Source organism: Anolis carolinensis, chromosome 5 (assembly GCF_035594765.1).
Source record: "Anolis carolinensis isolate JA03-04 chromosome 5, rAnoCar3.1.pri, whole genome shotgun sequence".
Lineage (NCBI taxonomy): Eukaryota > Metazoa > Chordata > Lepidosauria > Squamata > Dactyloidae > Anolis > Anolis carolinensis.
In genome coordinates, this window is record NC_085845.1 from 77,108,834 (window position 1) to 77,126,027 (window position 17,194).

The 17,194-nt window shown below is 44.4% G+C and overlaps 1 protein-coding gene across 1 annotated transcript in view; it reads left to right on the forward strand.

Moving 5' to 3' along the window:
* Positions 1–17,194, forward strand: part of corin (corin, serine peptidase) — a 156,458-nt gene that overhangs the window by 105,472 nt on the left and 33,792 nt on the right. Inside the window, exons 10-12 of the mRNA XM_062981623.1 lie at positions 2,486–2,593; positions 6,561–6,792; positions 16,571–16,716. Coding sequence (XP_062837693.1) covers positions 2,486–2,593; positions 6,561–6,792; positions 16,571–16,716 — 486 coding nt within the window. The remainder of the gene's footprint in view (positions 1–2,485; positions 2,594–6,560; positions 6,793–16,570; positions 16,717–17,194) is intronic.

Below are 17,194 nucleotides of genomic sequence, written 5' to 3' on the forward strand. Positions count from 1 at the left end.
AATTTGAACCTATTGTTCCTAATTTCTGGAGCAGCAGAAAACAAGCCTGCCTGTCTTCGTTATGACATCCTTTCCATTATTTAAACATGGTGATCATGTCTTCTTTCAACCTTCTCTTTGGCAAACTAAACATACCCAGCTCTTAAAGCTACTCCTCTTACTGGGAGAAAATCTTGAAACTCTTTCCACAAGTTCCAGTTGGCCTTAGACATGATGTGGAACATAGTTTAGGGTGTTTTAAAAATTCGAGTAGAGTCTTCATTGCCGGCTGTTTGAAAGACTGACTTTATTTCAGTATGTTTTCACACCTGTGTGTCAGCCCATTCCCATTCCCACACCCATTCCTTCCATTAAATTTCATTTTCCTCCACTAGGAGACTAAGCCAGAGGAATTTGCTAAGCTTTGAAACTTTTCCAGTTGTTTCAGCATAAATAATTCAAAAGATTATTTTATGTTGGTAACATGGCTATTTATTTTAATTGGCTGTTCAAAGATAAACTGACACCTAACAAAATCTAGTCTGGGCTCTTGCTGTTGTTGTTGCTGCTGCTGGGAAGCCTTTACCTTTCCTAAGAGGGAGTTCAACAATAAAATCTTATTTGATCTTGAGGATAAATCATTACTGTGTGCCTCTGTGCTAGGGGAAAAAGAGGACTCCGGTCCTGGGATCTTCATAGAATCTAACAATGAGGATCTGTTTGAGATGGGAATAAGAGTTCAGTTCACTTACAGATTTTTAAAAAATAAAAGTAAACATTTTATCTATTTTGAGTTGCTTTGAGGATCTAGACTGCTGTGAAGCACCTGGGCTTGTTCTGGAACTTTTTTGTTTGTGTGTTTGTTTGTTTCCCATTCCAGAAATCTAAGCTGTTCCTTTGTTGTCTTAATGTTTTTCTTTCCTTCAATTTTTTTTCTGGCTGCTTACTGGCTTCAGTACATCTTTGGTTCTTAGTTCATGTGTTCCTCCGCATGCAAACTTGCACTTAAAACACAATCCCAACAAAGTTTTGTGTTTTCCCAAAAGGCAAAAAGTAATACAATGTGGAGGCATGAAACAATAGAACAATAATATTTGATGATAGAATCAGACAAACTGTAGAGGAGACAGTTAGCATCTCTGACATCATTTTGAACCCACCCTAAACTACATAATGAACAAATTTTAGTCTCCTTCTCCTCCCATTCCCTCCCCCTCCCCCCTCTTCCTCCTTTGCTAAGAAATTGAAGACCCTCACACAATGCAAGAAACAGTCACTCATTACTTTTTAATAACCAGACTTTTTAGTTTTGGGATGGTGTTCTGAAATGAATTATTTAACAGATTACTTTCATAACATTAGTTCTATTATTTTAGTAGTGAAATATGAGAGAATGAAAATCCCTATCAAATTATGGGGCAATTTATAAGGGGTACGATATTCTGCTTCTATTCATATTTACTGCATAGAAGCATTCATTGCCAAAAAGTAGAAAATATACATGATTTCATCACCCCTAGCGATTCTCTGTATACTTAGTGATACTCAAGTATCTTCCTGACCAAATATCCCACAGCCAATTTCTCACTTTTATTTCTCTGTCATATACTATCATTATGCTTATTTATTTATTGTGTCAGAAGCAAATTGAGAATACAGCTGTAATGTATAAATAACCACAAACAAGGTTAAAAACTTGGCATTATACTAAATTTCCTTTGACCAGAAGTTGGCCACTTCAAGTGCCTCTGGTGTCGCTGTGAGAAGGTTCTCCATAGTGCATGTGGCAGGGCTCAGACCGCATTGTAATAGGTGATTTGTGGTTTGCTCTTTTCCACACTCACATGCTGTGGACTCCACTTCGTGGCCCCATTTCTTAAGATTAGCTCGGCATCTCGTGGTGCCAGAGTGGAATCTGTTCAGCATCTTCCAAGTTACCCAGTCTTCTGTGTGGCGAGGGGGGAGTTTCTCATCTGATATCAGCCACTGATTGAGGTTCTGGGTTTTAACCTGTCACTTTTGGACTCTCGCTCGCTGAGATGTTCCTGCGAGTATCTCTGTAGATCTCAGGAAGCGGTTTCTTGATTTAAGTAGTCGTCATGTTGGCTGATATCCAAACAGAGGATGGGCCGGAGATGTCAATGCCTTGGTCTTTTCATTACAGACTGCTACTTCCTGGCAGATATCAAATGGTGCACTACCGGCTAAACAGTATAATTTCTCCAGTAGTGTAGGGTGTAGACATCTTGTGATAATGCGGAATGTCTCATTAAGAGCCACATTCACTGTTTTAGCAAGGTGAGATGTAATCCATACTGGGCATGTGTACTCAGCAGCAGAGTAGCAAGTCGACTTGCAGTATCATTATGCTAATAAAATACGACAAGCAGACATGATATCAGAAAATGCATTTTACCTCTTGTTCATTACTCCATTTACTATTATATTATACAATACTATTCTGCAATCCAACAATTACTATAAACATTTTATTTTGTCCTTCTAGGTCAGACACCATGTCAGGAAGGAGATCAGAAATGTGCTTCTGCTTCCTGCCCTGATTCCTGTAGCTCCTCTCCTTTCTGTGACGTGAATAATAGACAAGCAAATTGTAGTGAGTTGGTTATTTCTTTGTGCCATTGTTATCTCATGTGCATATTTTCAGTATACCGTATGCAGAGAAGACCTGACTTATAGAAATATTTGTAACTTAGTGGCAGAACGTATATTTTCAAACAAAAGGTCCCAGGTTCACTCCTGACATCTCCAAGTAGGGAAAAATGTTTTGCTAAATTTTAGAGAGCGATACTAGACACAGGGTTGTTGTATGTCTTTCGGGCTGTGTGGCCATGTTCCAGAAGTATTCTCTCCTGACGTTTCGCCCACATCTGTGGCAGGCATCCTCAGAGGTTGTGAGGTATGGATAAACTAAGGAAAGGAAAGAATATATATCTGTGTAGAGTCCAGGGTGTGGCAAGAGTCCTTTGTCACTGGGAAGCCAGCATTAATGGTTCAGTTAATCACCCTAATTAGCATTGGAAAGGTTTTGTTTCTTGCTTGGGGGCATCCTTTGTTCAGTAATTATCTGTCCTCTGCCCTCAGAGTGTTGGTTCCCATCTACTGTTTTGATTTTAGAGTTTTTTAAATACTGGTAGCCAGATTTTGTTCATTTTCATGGTTTCTTCCTGTCTGTTGAAGTTGTCCACATGCTTGTGGGCTTCTCTGTGTAGTCTGACATGATAGTTGTTGGAATGGTCAAGCATTTCTGTGTTCTCAAATAATATCCTGTGTCCAGGCTGGTTCATCAAGTGCTCTGCTATGGCTGATTTCTCTGGTTGATACTCTACACAGTCTGCATGTTGTCTGAAAGTGCCATGTCCAGCTGCAAAATTGGACAAAAATATAGGAGAAAAGGCTTTGTGGTTGTTTTCAGGTCATATGTTTAGCTTCCCCCCCCTGGAAATTTCCAATATGACATACTGTAATTTTTCTTTCTTTCTGAAACTGTAGTTTGACCTACTGAAGGATGCAGGGATGAAAACTGACCCCATCCCCTACATTAGTTGCCCATCATTGGTATAGACAGTGCTGAGCTGGGTGGACTAATGGCTAGTTATTTTTAAAAGGAGGAGCCCCCGGTGGAGCAGTGAATTAAACCCTTGTACCAGCAGGACTGCTGACCTTAAGGATGGGTTTTTGACCTGAAGGTTGCTGGTTCAAATACAACCTGGGGAAAAGTGCGAATGAGCTCCTTCTATCAGCTCCAGCTCCATGGGCGGACATGAGAAAAGCTTCCCACAAGGATGGTGAAGATATCAAAACATTGGGGCATCACCTGGGCAACACCCTTACAGACAGCCAATTCTCTCACACTAGAAGTGACTTGCAGTTTCTCAAGTCGCTCCTGACACACACACACACACACACACATACAAACTTTTTAAAGTGATTAGGAGCACTTACAATTCCCAGCCATCGAAGTGTAGGACCCCATCTATACTAACCACTTAGGTCAGTGTAGATGTGGATCAGCCCCGTAGAAGCTAGACACTGCATAGGGCTGATCCACAGTAGCATGGAGTAAGGTCACCTTAACAGGGTCTTGCCCCATGTTACGCCAATTGGGGGAAAGACTGATTTCTCCCTCAGAATTTGGATTTTCCTCTCAGCCTAAGGACAATGAGGATAATTGGACTGGTGGTGAGTCCTGAAAGTAAGTTCAGGAGTATAGCCAAACCACATACCTATAGCATTTTGAACCACTTTCACTTTTTTTGGAACAATTCTGTCCAATGGAATCCTGGGTTTTCTACTTTAGTGAGGAATTCAGTCAGAGAGCTCTAATGCTATAGTTATATTATAGTTTCCAATACATATCTGACTTTCACTTGTAATCTCACTATAGGTAAACCTTAGGAACTCATACTATCTTCCATAAATTGAGTATAAAAATATTGAAGCAAGTTAGTTATGATTTGGGGGTGGGAGGCTGGTAAATAGAGAATTGTATAGCATGTCCAGAGAGACAGCAAAAAACTGAAAGAAACTAGGATTGTTAGGAAAGAAGGTGAATGTTTTATTGGAGCTCCATTATTCTGTTGCATTTGTGTGATGAATACTGCCTCTGTTGTGCTATGCAAAGCATGACACTTGTTCTGTGGTACAGCAATAATAAGTCAGCAATGTATAGGATATTTTAAATTGCTCTTTTTAATGTGTCGAGCTGTTTGTTTAGAAGATTTTTAATGTTATAAAGAAACTGCTAGGAACAATGGACCAGAAACTGTCTGCTGTCTTTTGTGCTCACTATTTCCTTTGCGAAAAGAGAAGAAAGGGAAGACATTAAAGCTCTCAAGAACAATGGAAAGTGTGGACAGCTAGTAGAAAAATTGGCAGGCAGAATGAATACAGTTTGTGTTTTAAATTGTCACTTGTCAGTATGATATGTGTCCTTTATCTTAAGAATGATTCAAAATACATTTCTTTCAAATATTTATCTTTTTTATAAGCTTTATTCAACTAGACCAGTGGTTCCCAAGGTTTTTTTTGACCAGGGACCACTTGAACAGGGACCATCTTAACCAGGGGCCACTCTCCAACATTAGTATCAAAAGAGTTACAAATCAGTTTTTTTGTCAACTTTAGATTTGGTTTGGTTATTTGGGGTGCTGATTTTAAAAAATGACATTGGATAGACCACACCAGCTCTAGTTTCTGATACATAACATATGCCATCCAATAGTCTCCATCTGCTCACCCACAGAAAACCATATTTAATAATCTAGAGCTGATGTGGTCTGGTATCCAATGCAATTTTCTGAATCAGCATCTCAAATAACCTCAGGAACATACCTAAACACAAAGACACCAAAGCTGTATTATTATCCGTGGTAGTAATGGTGAAGCCGCAGGCCATATTTTAGTTCTTGCAGACCACTGGTGGTCCACAGACCACAGGTTGGGAACCACTGAACTAGACAATCCTTATTCTTGGTAATAACACTTTGGATACATTTTCATCCTGTAAAATACAATTGAAATCTTAGAAAATACAATTCTGAAAATTATAAGAACCCAGATGGTCAGCACAGATTGGGTGACTTCCAGACAAAATAATTTCAAATCCATTATTTCTATGGTTGTAAAGCTACCAAAGTGGCATGCCCTATGTTCTTCTTTGAAGGTTTCTTTTAATGAAACTAAGCAATATGGGGATTGTTTCGTTTGGGCTGCCAAATTTCCATAATAATTTTTTTAACGTGGAATTAAACGGAACAGCTTCCTTATTAGTCTTTATTAGCCCCTTTAGCCAGTGTTTAAAAATGCCATCATTGTGTGTAGAACAGAAGAGATCTTTGACCAAAATAGAAATATAAACTAGTTTTTCCCAGTGGTGCAGCAGGTTAAACCATTGAGCTGCTGAACTTGCTGACTGAAAGATCGCAGGTTTGAATCCAGGGAGAGGGGTGAGCTCCCGCAGTTAGCCCCAGCTTCTGCCAACCTAGCTGTTCAAAATATGCAAATGTGAGTAGATCAATAGGTGGGAAGTGGGAAGGTAACGGCATTCCATGCAGTCATGCTGGCCACATGACCTTAAAGGTGTCTACGGACGCCGCCGGCTCTTCGGCTTAAAAATGGAGATGAGCACCACCCCCAGAGTCAAACACGACTAGACTTAATGTCGGGGAAACCTTTACCTTTATCTTTAAACTCCATATTAAACAAAGAAATCAATTTCAATCATCGCCACCACCACCACTACCATCATCATATTCAACAGCAGGTCAGAACCCACAGAAAACTGATCAAAATGATTTACAATGAATTCAGGAATCAGATGTTGAATTCCATGACAGAATATTTAATTGTCAGTAATTTATTGTTGTCATCATGTTGTCATGATATAAGGTATTTTTTGCTTGTGGGTGTGCATGTGTATTTACCATGAAAAAATGAAAGAAATATCCATTTGCCATTTGACAATTCATCATGTACTGTGATCTCTATTGAGAGTTATTGGATTATTGGATAATTGCAAAACTATTGCTCCTGTATTTAAATTTTAATTTCTTATTTGCCAGGTCAGTGTGAACCAATTACACTGGAATTATGCTTGAACCTGCCTTATAACTACACTAATTACCCCAACTACTTGGGCCATAGAACACAGAAGGAAGCCTCAATCAGCTGGGAGTCCTCTCTCTTTCCAGCTTTGGTTCAGACTAACTGTTACAAATACCTTATGTTTTTTGCGTGCACCATTTTAGTGCCAAAATGTGATCTTCAAACCAATCAACGTATCCCGCCTTGCAGGTAACAATAGATAACTAAATGACTTTTTATAAAAGAAACTTTCAACATACTGTTAGTACTGCTTGCATTAATGAGTTTTACATACACCACTTGCTGGCTGATCAGAATCCAATAGTAACAGTTAAAGTGACCAGCTTTTGTGTCACAGTGCTTGCTTGTCGCCAAAAAATGACATCATAAACTTATGGGAATGTTTACTTGTGTTTAAAAATAAGTATTTTAAAATAATCTAGTTATTAATAATATTTGTTTGGTTCTACTTGTTTTTTTTGTTTTTTATCTGATCTGTTGATTTGTTGATTGTAATGAATTTATTATTATTATTAACATACTGCTAGTACTGCTTGCATTCATAGTGAAGAGTTATAATTAGATCCCTATTATATAAATCAAGTGGCTCATAAGTTTAAACTGTGCAAAGGCCATCACCAACACCTAGACCTCCAGGGTCAGCAATGAATCCAAGATCAGCCCCAAGCTGCAAACCTGTGCCTTCAGGGGGAATATTACCCCATCCAGCACAGGTTGTATCCCTATACCCTGATTGGCCTTTTGACTGACAAGGAGCTTCTTTGTCTTGTCGGGATTTAATTTCAATTTATTAGCCCTCATCCAGTCAATTACTGTTGACAGGCACTGATTCAGGACCAGGTCAGCATCCATGGCTTTTGGTGGAAAGGAGATATAGAGTTGGGTGTCATCTGCATATATATGACACCGAACTTCAAAACTCTGCATGATCTCACCCAGTGGCTTCATGTAGATATTAAACAGCATGGGGGAACAGAATAGAGCCCCGAGGGACCCCGTAGGCCATTGGCCAAGAGGTGATCCTCCAAGGAATAGAACCACTGTAACATAGTGCCACCTAGTCCCATCCCAGAGAGATGACCCGGAAGGATACCATGGTCAATGGTATTGAATGCCACTGAGAGGTCCAGGAGAACCAACAGGGACACACTCCCCCTATCTAGTTCAAAGTGACCAATGCCATCTCTGTTCCACAGCCAGGTTTGAAACCAGATTGAAATGGATCCAGATAATTGGGTTTTTTCCCCCAAGAAACTTTTCATGATATAGAGTGCTGTTAATTCATAGTTCTCACGAATAACTAGCTATTTTTCTTCATAGTCTTTGTGAATCATACAAAAGGGCAATTTGCATGAATGCAGTGTAGGGCTGAGTGATTATTTTAGCAGTAGTAATGTCCCAATGACTGTGTATATAGGTGCTTTGAGTAATTGCCTATACACTCAATGTTATGAGTGCCTTTCATCTCTTCTCTCTGATTTTCACCTCTCCTAAACTCAACCAGTGCATCAGGCATTGGAGAGGCCTCTCAAAAGGACTTGTGCCTGTCCCCAAGGAGTCTTTCAATTGGTATGTTTTATGCAGAAGGAAGATGATTCTTGCTGTCACTTCTTGTCAACAATCAAGCCTTATCCATTAGAGCCCCTCAATTAGGAGAGTGCGAGCAAGACTTCTAGACTCAGTGTTAGGAATAGGCTTCTCTTTGCGACCTCAGTATTTTCTTGAAACATTGCTCTCAATGGAATTATTACCATCTTGTATACTAAATGTTGATATAGTACTTTGAGCTCAAGATCCAATGACTCTGGTCCTTTCCATGCAGCTGAATAAAATCCCACATTATCTGCTTTGAACTGGAATATATGGCAGTGTGGACTCAGATAACCCAGTTCAAAGCAGGTATTTGGGGATTTTCTGCCTTGATATTCTGGATTATATGGCTGGGTGGAAAGGCCCTCTCTTTTCACTTTGAAAAGATCTCAATTGGTACTGCAGATTCACAAATCTTTTGATCTGTCAGCTGTTGTCTTTCTGGAACTACTTTCCCAGATCAAGTGGATGGATGTGGTTTCCATATGAAATCTGTCACTGCCATCTAAGGGTGTGTTGACATGGTGTAAATCATAACAATTTGACGCCACTTCAGCTGCCTTGGCTCCATCTGATGGAATGCTCTAATTTGTGAAACATAAAATTCCCCAGCACTCCCTTGAATTAGAGCTTACTAGCAGAAAAGCTAGACCCCAGGATTCTATAGGAAACAACTATGGCAATTAAAAATGCTATCAAACTCCTATGAATGTGTAATGTTACTTCACCTCATGCTACCTACCTCTTTGAAATGAAGCCTGCAACTTTCCACAATTCGTGGATGAGTTCTAGTGGTTCTTCTGGGCATGAAGAAGCAATTATTTTCCTCCAAAATATATTGTATTTAAAAAATGGCATCTATTCTATCATCTATCAATACAGCTGAATAACCTACTGAATTCAAGCTTTCAATATCAGACATCCCCGTGGCATTCTTGGCATGACTGCATGTACTGATAATATCACATTTTAGTCACTGATTTCAGTTTTGACTAGAGTTCAGTGGGTTCCTATGCAGTATGCACTTGCTTCCTAATAATGGTCAGTACATCGATTTATGCTTTGGCGGACAATTAATAAAATAGTTTGTCCAAAACAATATTCCAAAAACCACCCACACATGTAATGGGATCATATGTTTTTAGTCTAATATGGTAAATTAAAAGTAATTGATTTTGTCTGTCTCTGGTCATATTACAAGCTTCTTCTCCAGAGATAGGTTTTTTCTTCGTGTACTCTGTGAATGCACACTAATGGAGAGGCTGCGCCTGCGCAGGTCCCAACGGAAACTCTTCCCAAGCTGAAGTTCAAATTTTGGCGGTAGCCACGCCCCTCCGTCCCCGGAGGGCATATAAGGCAGCCCTCGGCGTCTCCTCCCCAGTTCCTTTTTTTCCGCCGCAAGGTTCACTTCGGATTCTCATGTCTACGACTCGCTTCAAGCGCTGCACTCAGTGTGCCGCTAAAATTCCTGACTCCGACGGCCACGCCAAGTGCCTTTACTGCCTCGGGGAGGCACATGTCGTCGGTACCTGCCGTTTTTGCCTGGCCCTAACGGCCCAGGCTAGAAAGAATAGAGCCGCGAGGCTTAGAGCGGCGCTCTACGAAAAGTCGCTTGCCCCTGAACCCGCTCCGTCGACTTCGGGCTCGAAGCCGCCGCTTAATCCGGCAGCGATGTCGGCTTCAACAGCTAAAGCTCCCTCGGCCTCGTCTAGGGCGTCCAGAGCCTCCAGGTCGTCTAAGACCGCCAAACCACCGTGCACTCTCACCACGGCTACGGTGTCGACACGTTCTGGTCGAGTCGGCCCTTCCTCGACATCGAGCTCGGTGGCCTCCGTATCCTCGGCCCGTTCCCACCTCGGGGCTCCTCCGTCGTCTTCTGCGATGAAGATCGCCTTTAAAAGAGCTCACGAGGAAGCTCGTCGGTCCCAATCCGACTCAGCTATGGTCCCTCCCACGCCGGGTAAATCCCTGAGGGTTCCATCAAAACAACCGCTCGCTAAGAAGAGGGCAACTCAACGCTCTTCCTCTTCCGCTTCCTCCAAGATGGGCGTCATTTCTTCGGCGACTTCTTCTAGAAGATCCTCTCCGATCGCTCCAGCTCAGCGACCTCGCCAACCTTCTCCTCAACAACTTTCGGAGGGCGAATTGCAGGACTCACCCCACCACTCCACTCAGACAGTGGTCAGGGTGCCATCTCCTCGACCTGCTACTTCTCAGCGCTCGTCCCGTCAACAGCTTTTTCCCCCAACCTCGACACCGGAACGGGGTAGACAAACCACTCGCCTGGCTCGAGCGGCCCAGGCCTCGGCCTCCAAAGAAACTCGGCCGCAGATGGCTCCTGCTCTTCAGGTTTTGCCGCCCCCAGAGACTGTGTTGTCATCTCCCCCTCAGTCCCCTCAAGGGGCTGGGGACGATGAGATTGATATAGATCGTCCTGATTCCGCTCTCTCGGCCTCGGTGGTATCCTTGGGCCTTGATCTCTCTCCTCCTCATGATGCCTATGAGGTGGACCCTCCTTCGCCTACCGACAACATTCGGGCTTTCTCCGAACAAATGGTTAGAATGGCGGATGCCCTGGGTCTAGAAATCAAACAGACTTCCAAGGCAGTAACTGACCCTGTCTTCAAACGGGTCCAAGCCCAGGCCCCTCCGGCCACGCTCCTGCCGTTTTTGCCTTATCTCCTAGATGTCATCCAGTCTTCGTGGAAGACTCCTTCCTCGATCCCTCCTACCTCGAAGAGAATCGAGACCTGGTATCGTACGGACGACGATACTTTAGAATGGCTTAAGCACCATCCCGACCCAAATTCCATGGTTGTTAAAGCCTCTCAGTCCTCCGGTCGTGAATCCACCACCCCTGCAGACAGGGAAGGCAAGAGATTCGACGCGGTCGGTAGGAAGCTCTACTCCGGAGCCCTTCTGCTTTGTAGGATGGCGAACTATGGTGCCTGTATGGGGGCCTACCAGCAGATCCTTTGGGAAAAAGCTCAACCCTTCTTTTCAAAGTTGTCCGACGAAGACCGGTCGGTTATGTCCACCCTACAACAAGAGGCCGATTCATTAGCTCATCATCAAATCCAGATGGCTAAGCATACGGGAGACACGGCCGGCAAGATGATTGCCCACGCCATCGCCATTCGTCGCCACGCCTGGCTGAGGTCGTCCGGTTTGTCTTCCTCCTCGAGGCAGGTCATCGAGGACCTCCCCTTCGACGCCATGGGCCTGTTTAACTCTGGCACCGACGACAAGCTTAAAACCAACCATGACTTTAAAGTACTGGCCACCAAATGCGGTGATCAACCCCAAGCTCACCGCACCAAGTGGTTTCCTCAACGCTTTCGACGCTTCCCGCCTCCTTCTTACCGCCAGCAATCCTTCAGGCGTCCCTCGGTATCGAACAACAACAACCGTCAACAGCCCCGTCGGGCTGCCCAACCGCAAAGACAGCGCGGCCGGGCCACCCCCACCGCTGGTCAACCTCCCCGGCGCTCCTGACGCCATCTCTTTTTCCAAAGACTCTTCTTACGGTACCGATGCAGCTCTCATTCCTCAGCTCCTCTCCTCTTCTCCGAATCAACCTCCTGGTCTCTTTCTAGATCGCTTGGCTCCCTTCTTTCACCGGTGGAAATCTATTACTTCAGATGCCTGGGTTCTCAAAATTGTCCAAGAAGGCTATGCCTTAGAGTTCGAGGAACTCCCGCCCACGGGTCAGGTCCTTCTCTCCAACCCTTCTCAAGAAATTCTCGCAGAGGTCGACGCCCTTCTCGCCAAAGGGGCTATTCGGCCTTCTCCATCGGTACAGGACCCTCAAGGCTACTTCTCCAGGTACTTTACGGTCCCGAAGAGGGGTGGGGGCCTCCGCCCAATTTTGGACTTACGCATGCTCAATGCCTTCATACGTCCAACCAAGTTCAGGATGGTCTCCATCGCCTCCATCCTCCCGATGCTGCAGCGCGGAGACTTCTTCGTATCTATAGACCTTCGAGACGCCTATTTCCACGTGGCGATTCGGGAGAACCACAGGCGCTTCCTCTCTTTCAAAGTTCTCGACCAGACCTACCAGTTCACCGTTTTACCCTTTGGCCTCGTTACGGCCCCAAGGGTCTTTACCAAAGTCGTCGCTGTCGTGGCGGCCCACCTCCGACTCCAGGGAATCACAGTCTTCCCTTATCTAGACGACTGGCTTCTGGTCGAATCCGACCCTGCCCTCCTCCGACGTCACGTCGACTACACTCTCTCTCTTCTAAAATCCCTCGGTCTCCAGCTAAACCACGAAAAATCTCACCTCACCCCGTCGAACAAAATCCGCTTCATCGGCGCTCTGTTCGACTCAATCGCTCAGACTGTCTCTCTTCCGCTAGACAGGTTTCTGGCCCTTCGACAACAAATCACCTTTTGCGAGACCCACCGGAGGGTTCGGGCTCGGTCCATCCAGGTTCTCCTCGGCCACATGGCCTCTACAGTCCTCACGACCCCGTTGGCCAGGCTCCATCTCCGGACTTTGCAGAGATGGTTCATAGACGTTTTCAAGCCGTTTCGCCACCCCAATTCGAGGTTTCTTTCGGTCCCGTCCCACGTTCGGCGGTCGCTTCTCTGGTGGAAATCCCTCTCCAACGTCTGCAGGGGTCTCCCGTTCCACCCGGTTCCCCCCGCCACCACCATAACCACAGACTCTTCCAATTTCGGCTGGGGAGCCCACATGAAAGGTCTCACTGTTCGAGGCCTCTGGTCTCCCTCCGAGAAGGCCAATCACATAAACTTTCTTGAGCTCCTTGCCATCTTCAAGGCTCTGAAAGCCTTCTCCCGCCTGATCTCCCAAAGATCTGTCCTCATCCAATCAGACAACACAGTAGCAGTCTTCTACATCAACAAACAGGGCGGCACGGGCTCAAGGAAGCTGATGCTTCTCTCCTCCCAGCTGTGGTATTGGTGCATAGCCCGCAACATTCTGATCTCGGCGATTCACCTTCCCGGGATCCAGAACAACTTGGCAGACGCCCTCAGCAGGATGACGACTTCCTCCCACGAGTGGATGCTCGATCCCGAGACTCTTCTTTCTCTTTTTCTCAAATGGGGGTTTCCCACTCTGGACCTTTTTGCCTCTCCTCAGAACGCTCAACTGCCTCGGTACGGTGCGAGACTTCCCCCATCCTCCTCTCCGGGCTGCCTGGGAGACGCCTTCCTTCTAGACTGGTCGGCGGAACCGATCTATCTCTTTCCGCCTTTTCCTCTCATACCGAGGGTCCTGCAAAAACTCCGGTCGGTACCGATGTCGGCGATCCTGATAGCTCCAGCCTGGCCCCGTCAATCTTGGTTCCCGGCTCTTCTTCGCCTCTCCAATGCGACCTTCTTCACTCTGCCCCTTCTACCTCATCTCTTGTCCAGGGAGAACGGCCAGGTCCTGCACCCGGATCTCTCCTCTCTACATCTCACTGCTTGGAGGATTCTCGCCTGACTTCCCTCCCGCAGAACCTACAGGAGGTCCTCCGCGCGGCTCACAAGCCGGCTACAACCAAGGCCTACACTTATAAGATTTCTCGCTTTCGTTCCTTTCTCTGTTCTCGAAAAATTACTGTTTTCCCAACCTCGATACCGATCGTGCTGGATTTCCTTATGTCTCTGGCAGATCAGAAACTTTCTCTTGCCTCTATGAAATCTTACCTGGCCGCTCTATCCTGGTGTTTTCAACAACATGGTAGACCATCGCTGTTCTCCGATCACCTTGTCAAAACCTTCTTGAAAGGCTATAATAACATCTGCCCGCCGTCTCAGCCTCCTACTCCGGGTTGGAGCCTCGAGCTCGTCCTTTCCCAGCTCACTGCTTCTCCTTTCGAACCATTGGCTTCGACCGACCTTCGTCTCCTGTCTTGGAAAGTTGCCTTCCTGGTGGCCATAACTTCAGCGCGCAGGCCTTCGGAGCTGACCGCCCTTCGGGTCGATGAGCCTTACCTCCGTTTTCATCACGACCGCGCCGTTCTCCGTCCGGACATCACCTTCCTTCCCAAGGTGGTCTCGGCCTTTCACCTTAACCAGGACATTGTCCTTCCTGCCTTCTTTCCAGACCCCTCGTCTCCCCTTGAGCGGAGACTGCACCTCCTTGATGTGCGTAGAGCACTTCTCTTTTACCGGGACCGTACTAAGGACATTCGAAAGACCCCTAAACTTTTCGTGGCCCATGCTCCAGATAAGCTGGGGAATCCTATCTCTTCACAAAGACTGTCCCATTGGATTGCTCAGGCCATTGAACTGGCCTATGAACTGGCCAAACGCCCACCTCCTCCGTCGGTTCGCCCGCGTTCGACGAGAGGCCTCTCCACGTCGACTGCCTTCCTGAGGGGCATTCCCCTGGACTCCATCTGCAGGGCAGCGATCTGGTCCAACCCCCTTACATTTGTGTCCCACTATAGGGTAGACCAAAGAACTCTGAAGGATTCAGCCTTTGCTAGGGCAGTTTTATCTTCATGCCTGTCTTAACTTTATGCATTTATGACTTCTCTGCGGGTGTTTATTCTCATGCAACCCTTTCTTGTGTTTCTCCTGTCCGTTACATGTTTGCACTGCTCCTTTGACAATTTGTGCCTTATTTACAAATGCCTTTCCCCCCTTTGGGAAATGATGTTCCTACGTGCACATGTGCTCTTAGAGGGTTATATCATGCCTTACTGGGCTGCTCTCGGTGTCTGGCGTGTGTTGATGCAATACTTTTTTGGGTCCTCGGACCATGTTTTGATGTTAATAAACACATGTTTGGACAGTTTTTCTCATTGTCTGGGTTTGCTTAGCCCGCCTCCAAGACCTAAGCTTGCTAGTCTCCATTAGTGTGCATTCACAGAGTACACGAAGAAAAAGGACAGGTTGCTCACCTGTAACCATGTTTCTTCGAGTGTACTCTGTGAATTCACACAAGCCCGCCCTTCCTTCCCCTCTGGCAAACCCTCTTCCTTTCTCGTTGCCTTAGCGGCGTAGGAACTGGGGAGGAGACGCCGAGGGCTGCCTTATATGCCCTCCGGGGACGGAGGGGCGTGGCTACCGCCAAAATTTGAACTTCAGCTTGGGAAGAGTTTCCGTTGGGACCTGCGCAGGCGCAGCCTCTCCATTAGTGTGAATTCACAGAGTACACTCGAAGAAACATGGTTACAGGTGAGCAACCTGTCCTTCTTCTGCTTGTGCACTTCAGGACTATAAACTATTTAATTTCAGACAATAGTCTTTTTAGTTTCTGCAACAATATTGATGATTTCTTTTTGTAGCTCCTACTGACTTATCTAAGCAGAGAAAATTTAAGTTCTGCCTTAGAGCACATTTCTGTACATGACAATGCCAAAAGCAGACAGGTTCTGTGCCTCACCAAACTACAAACTCCAGCATTATGCAGGAGGCAGAAACTGGAGTTAAAATGGATTTATGCTATAGTGTGATGAGGCAGTAAGAATGACATTCCCAAAAGTGTACATTTCTATGTGCAGCTGCTTGTATGCACTTCCTGAAACATTAAGAGCTTATCTGTTGATATGTCCCATTCTAAGTAATAACATGTTGACTTAAAATGTCTTGCAATTGAACTAACAACAACAACAACAACAACAACAACTTTATAGATCATCCTCTCTCCCCAAGGGGACTCAGGGCAGTTTACATACAAAAAGGCAAACATTCAATACCATAATCAAATTCATACACATAAAAATAATACAAAAAATACAAATTAACATCAGTAAATGTACGACAATTCAAGATAATTAAAGTTAAAATAAAAAATAAAAAAATGCAAATAAAACATAATTACACTAATAACATAATTGCATTGAAAACAGGTCCCCTGGGTTATTGAATGACTAAAATACATAGAAAATGCCTATCATCAGTTTTGCTTTAAAATATACTATAGCAACCATAGAGTACAAATGAATCAGCCAGCATTCCCGTGAGATCGATTTGGGATATGCAAGTCCTCCTCTCTGTACGCTAAGGTGCATAAGTGCATTTTCAGAAGTTTTTTGAAGGAGAGGAGGATAGCAGCCATTTTTATTTCTTTGGGTAGGAAGTTCCAGAGGTGGAGGTCGATCACAGAGAAGGTCCCCTCTCTCGTTCCCAGCAACTACACTTGTGACAGGTGGGACCAAAAGCAGGGCTTCCTCCACTGACGGCAGTGCACAAGATGGTTTCGATAGGGAGATGCGATTGGACCCAATTGCATCTCCTGGACCCAAACTATCACCTTAATGGTCAACATACTAGGAAAGGTTTCAATATATTCATTTGCTGTGTGGTTTTTTAAATCTTAATTTCATAACCAGTTTTTGTTCAGTTGCCAAAATTTTTTATCTATCCAAAACATTCTCTCTCTCTCTTTCTCGTCCCAATTTATCCTTTGCAGAACACTTTGTGAACAGTCCAAGGAGCGATGTGAATCAGTTCTTGGAATTGTTGGTTTACAATGGCCAGAAGATACTGATTGCTCTCAGTTCCCAGAAGAAAGCTCAGACAATCAAACCTGTCTTACACCTGATGATGATGTAGAAGGTTTCTTAATTTTCTGAACATTTTAGCTAGACATTGAGCACATGAGTGGTAGCATTTCATTGGCTGTTGCTTAAGGCCTTTCTCTAGTCAAAATTATGATATATGAATGGAAAGGAGGAAACTGGAGAATGTGTACTATTTTTTTAAAAATGTAATCTCTTAACAGGAAGATAGAATTAATAGATTTTAGTGAAGTAAATGGTAGCCAGAGAAACTAGATTTTGGACATACATAAGTGTATTAAAACAGGGCTAGCTTGCTGTAATATTTATCCGACTTTCTTAAGATATAAAATGCTTGAAATTTGTTAATATCATTAATTATCAGAGCCATGAAGATGTACCTTAATAGCAAAATAATCTATATTCTGAATTCCTAAGTAAAATAATTAGGAACTGTACAAGAACTTTGTGGTACACATGGATAGCTGGCCTGAACAGAAGGTGCTGAGTTATTCCTTATGAGATTGATCTGTCTA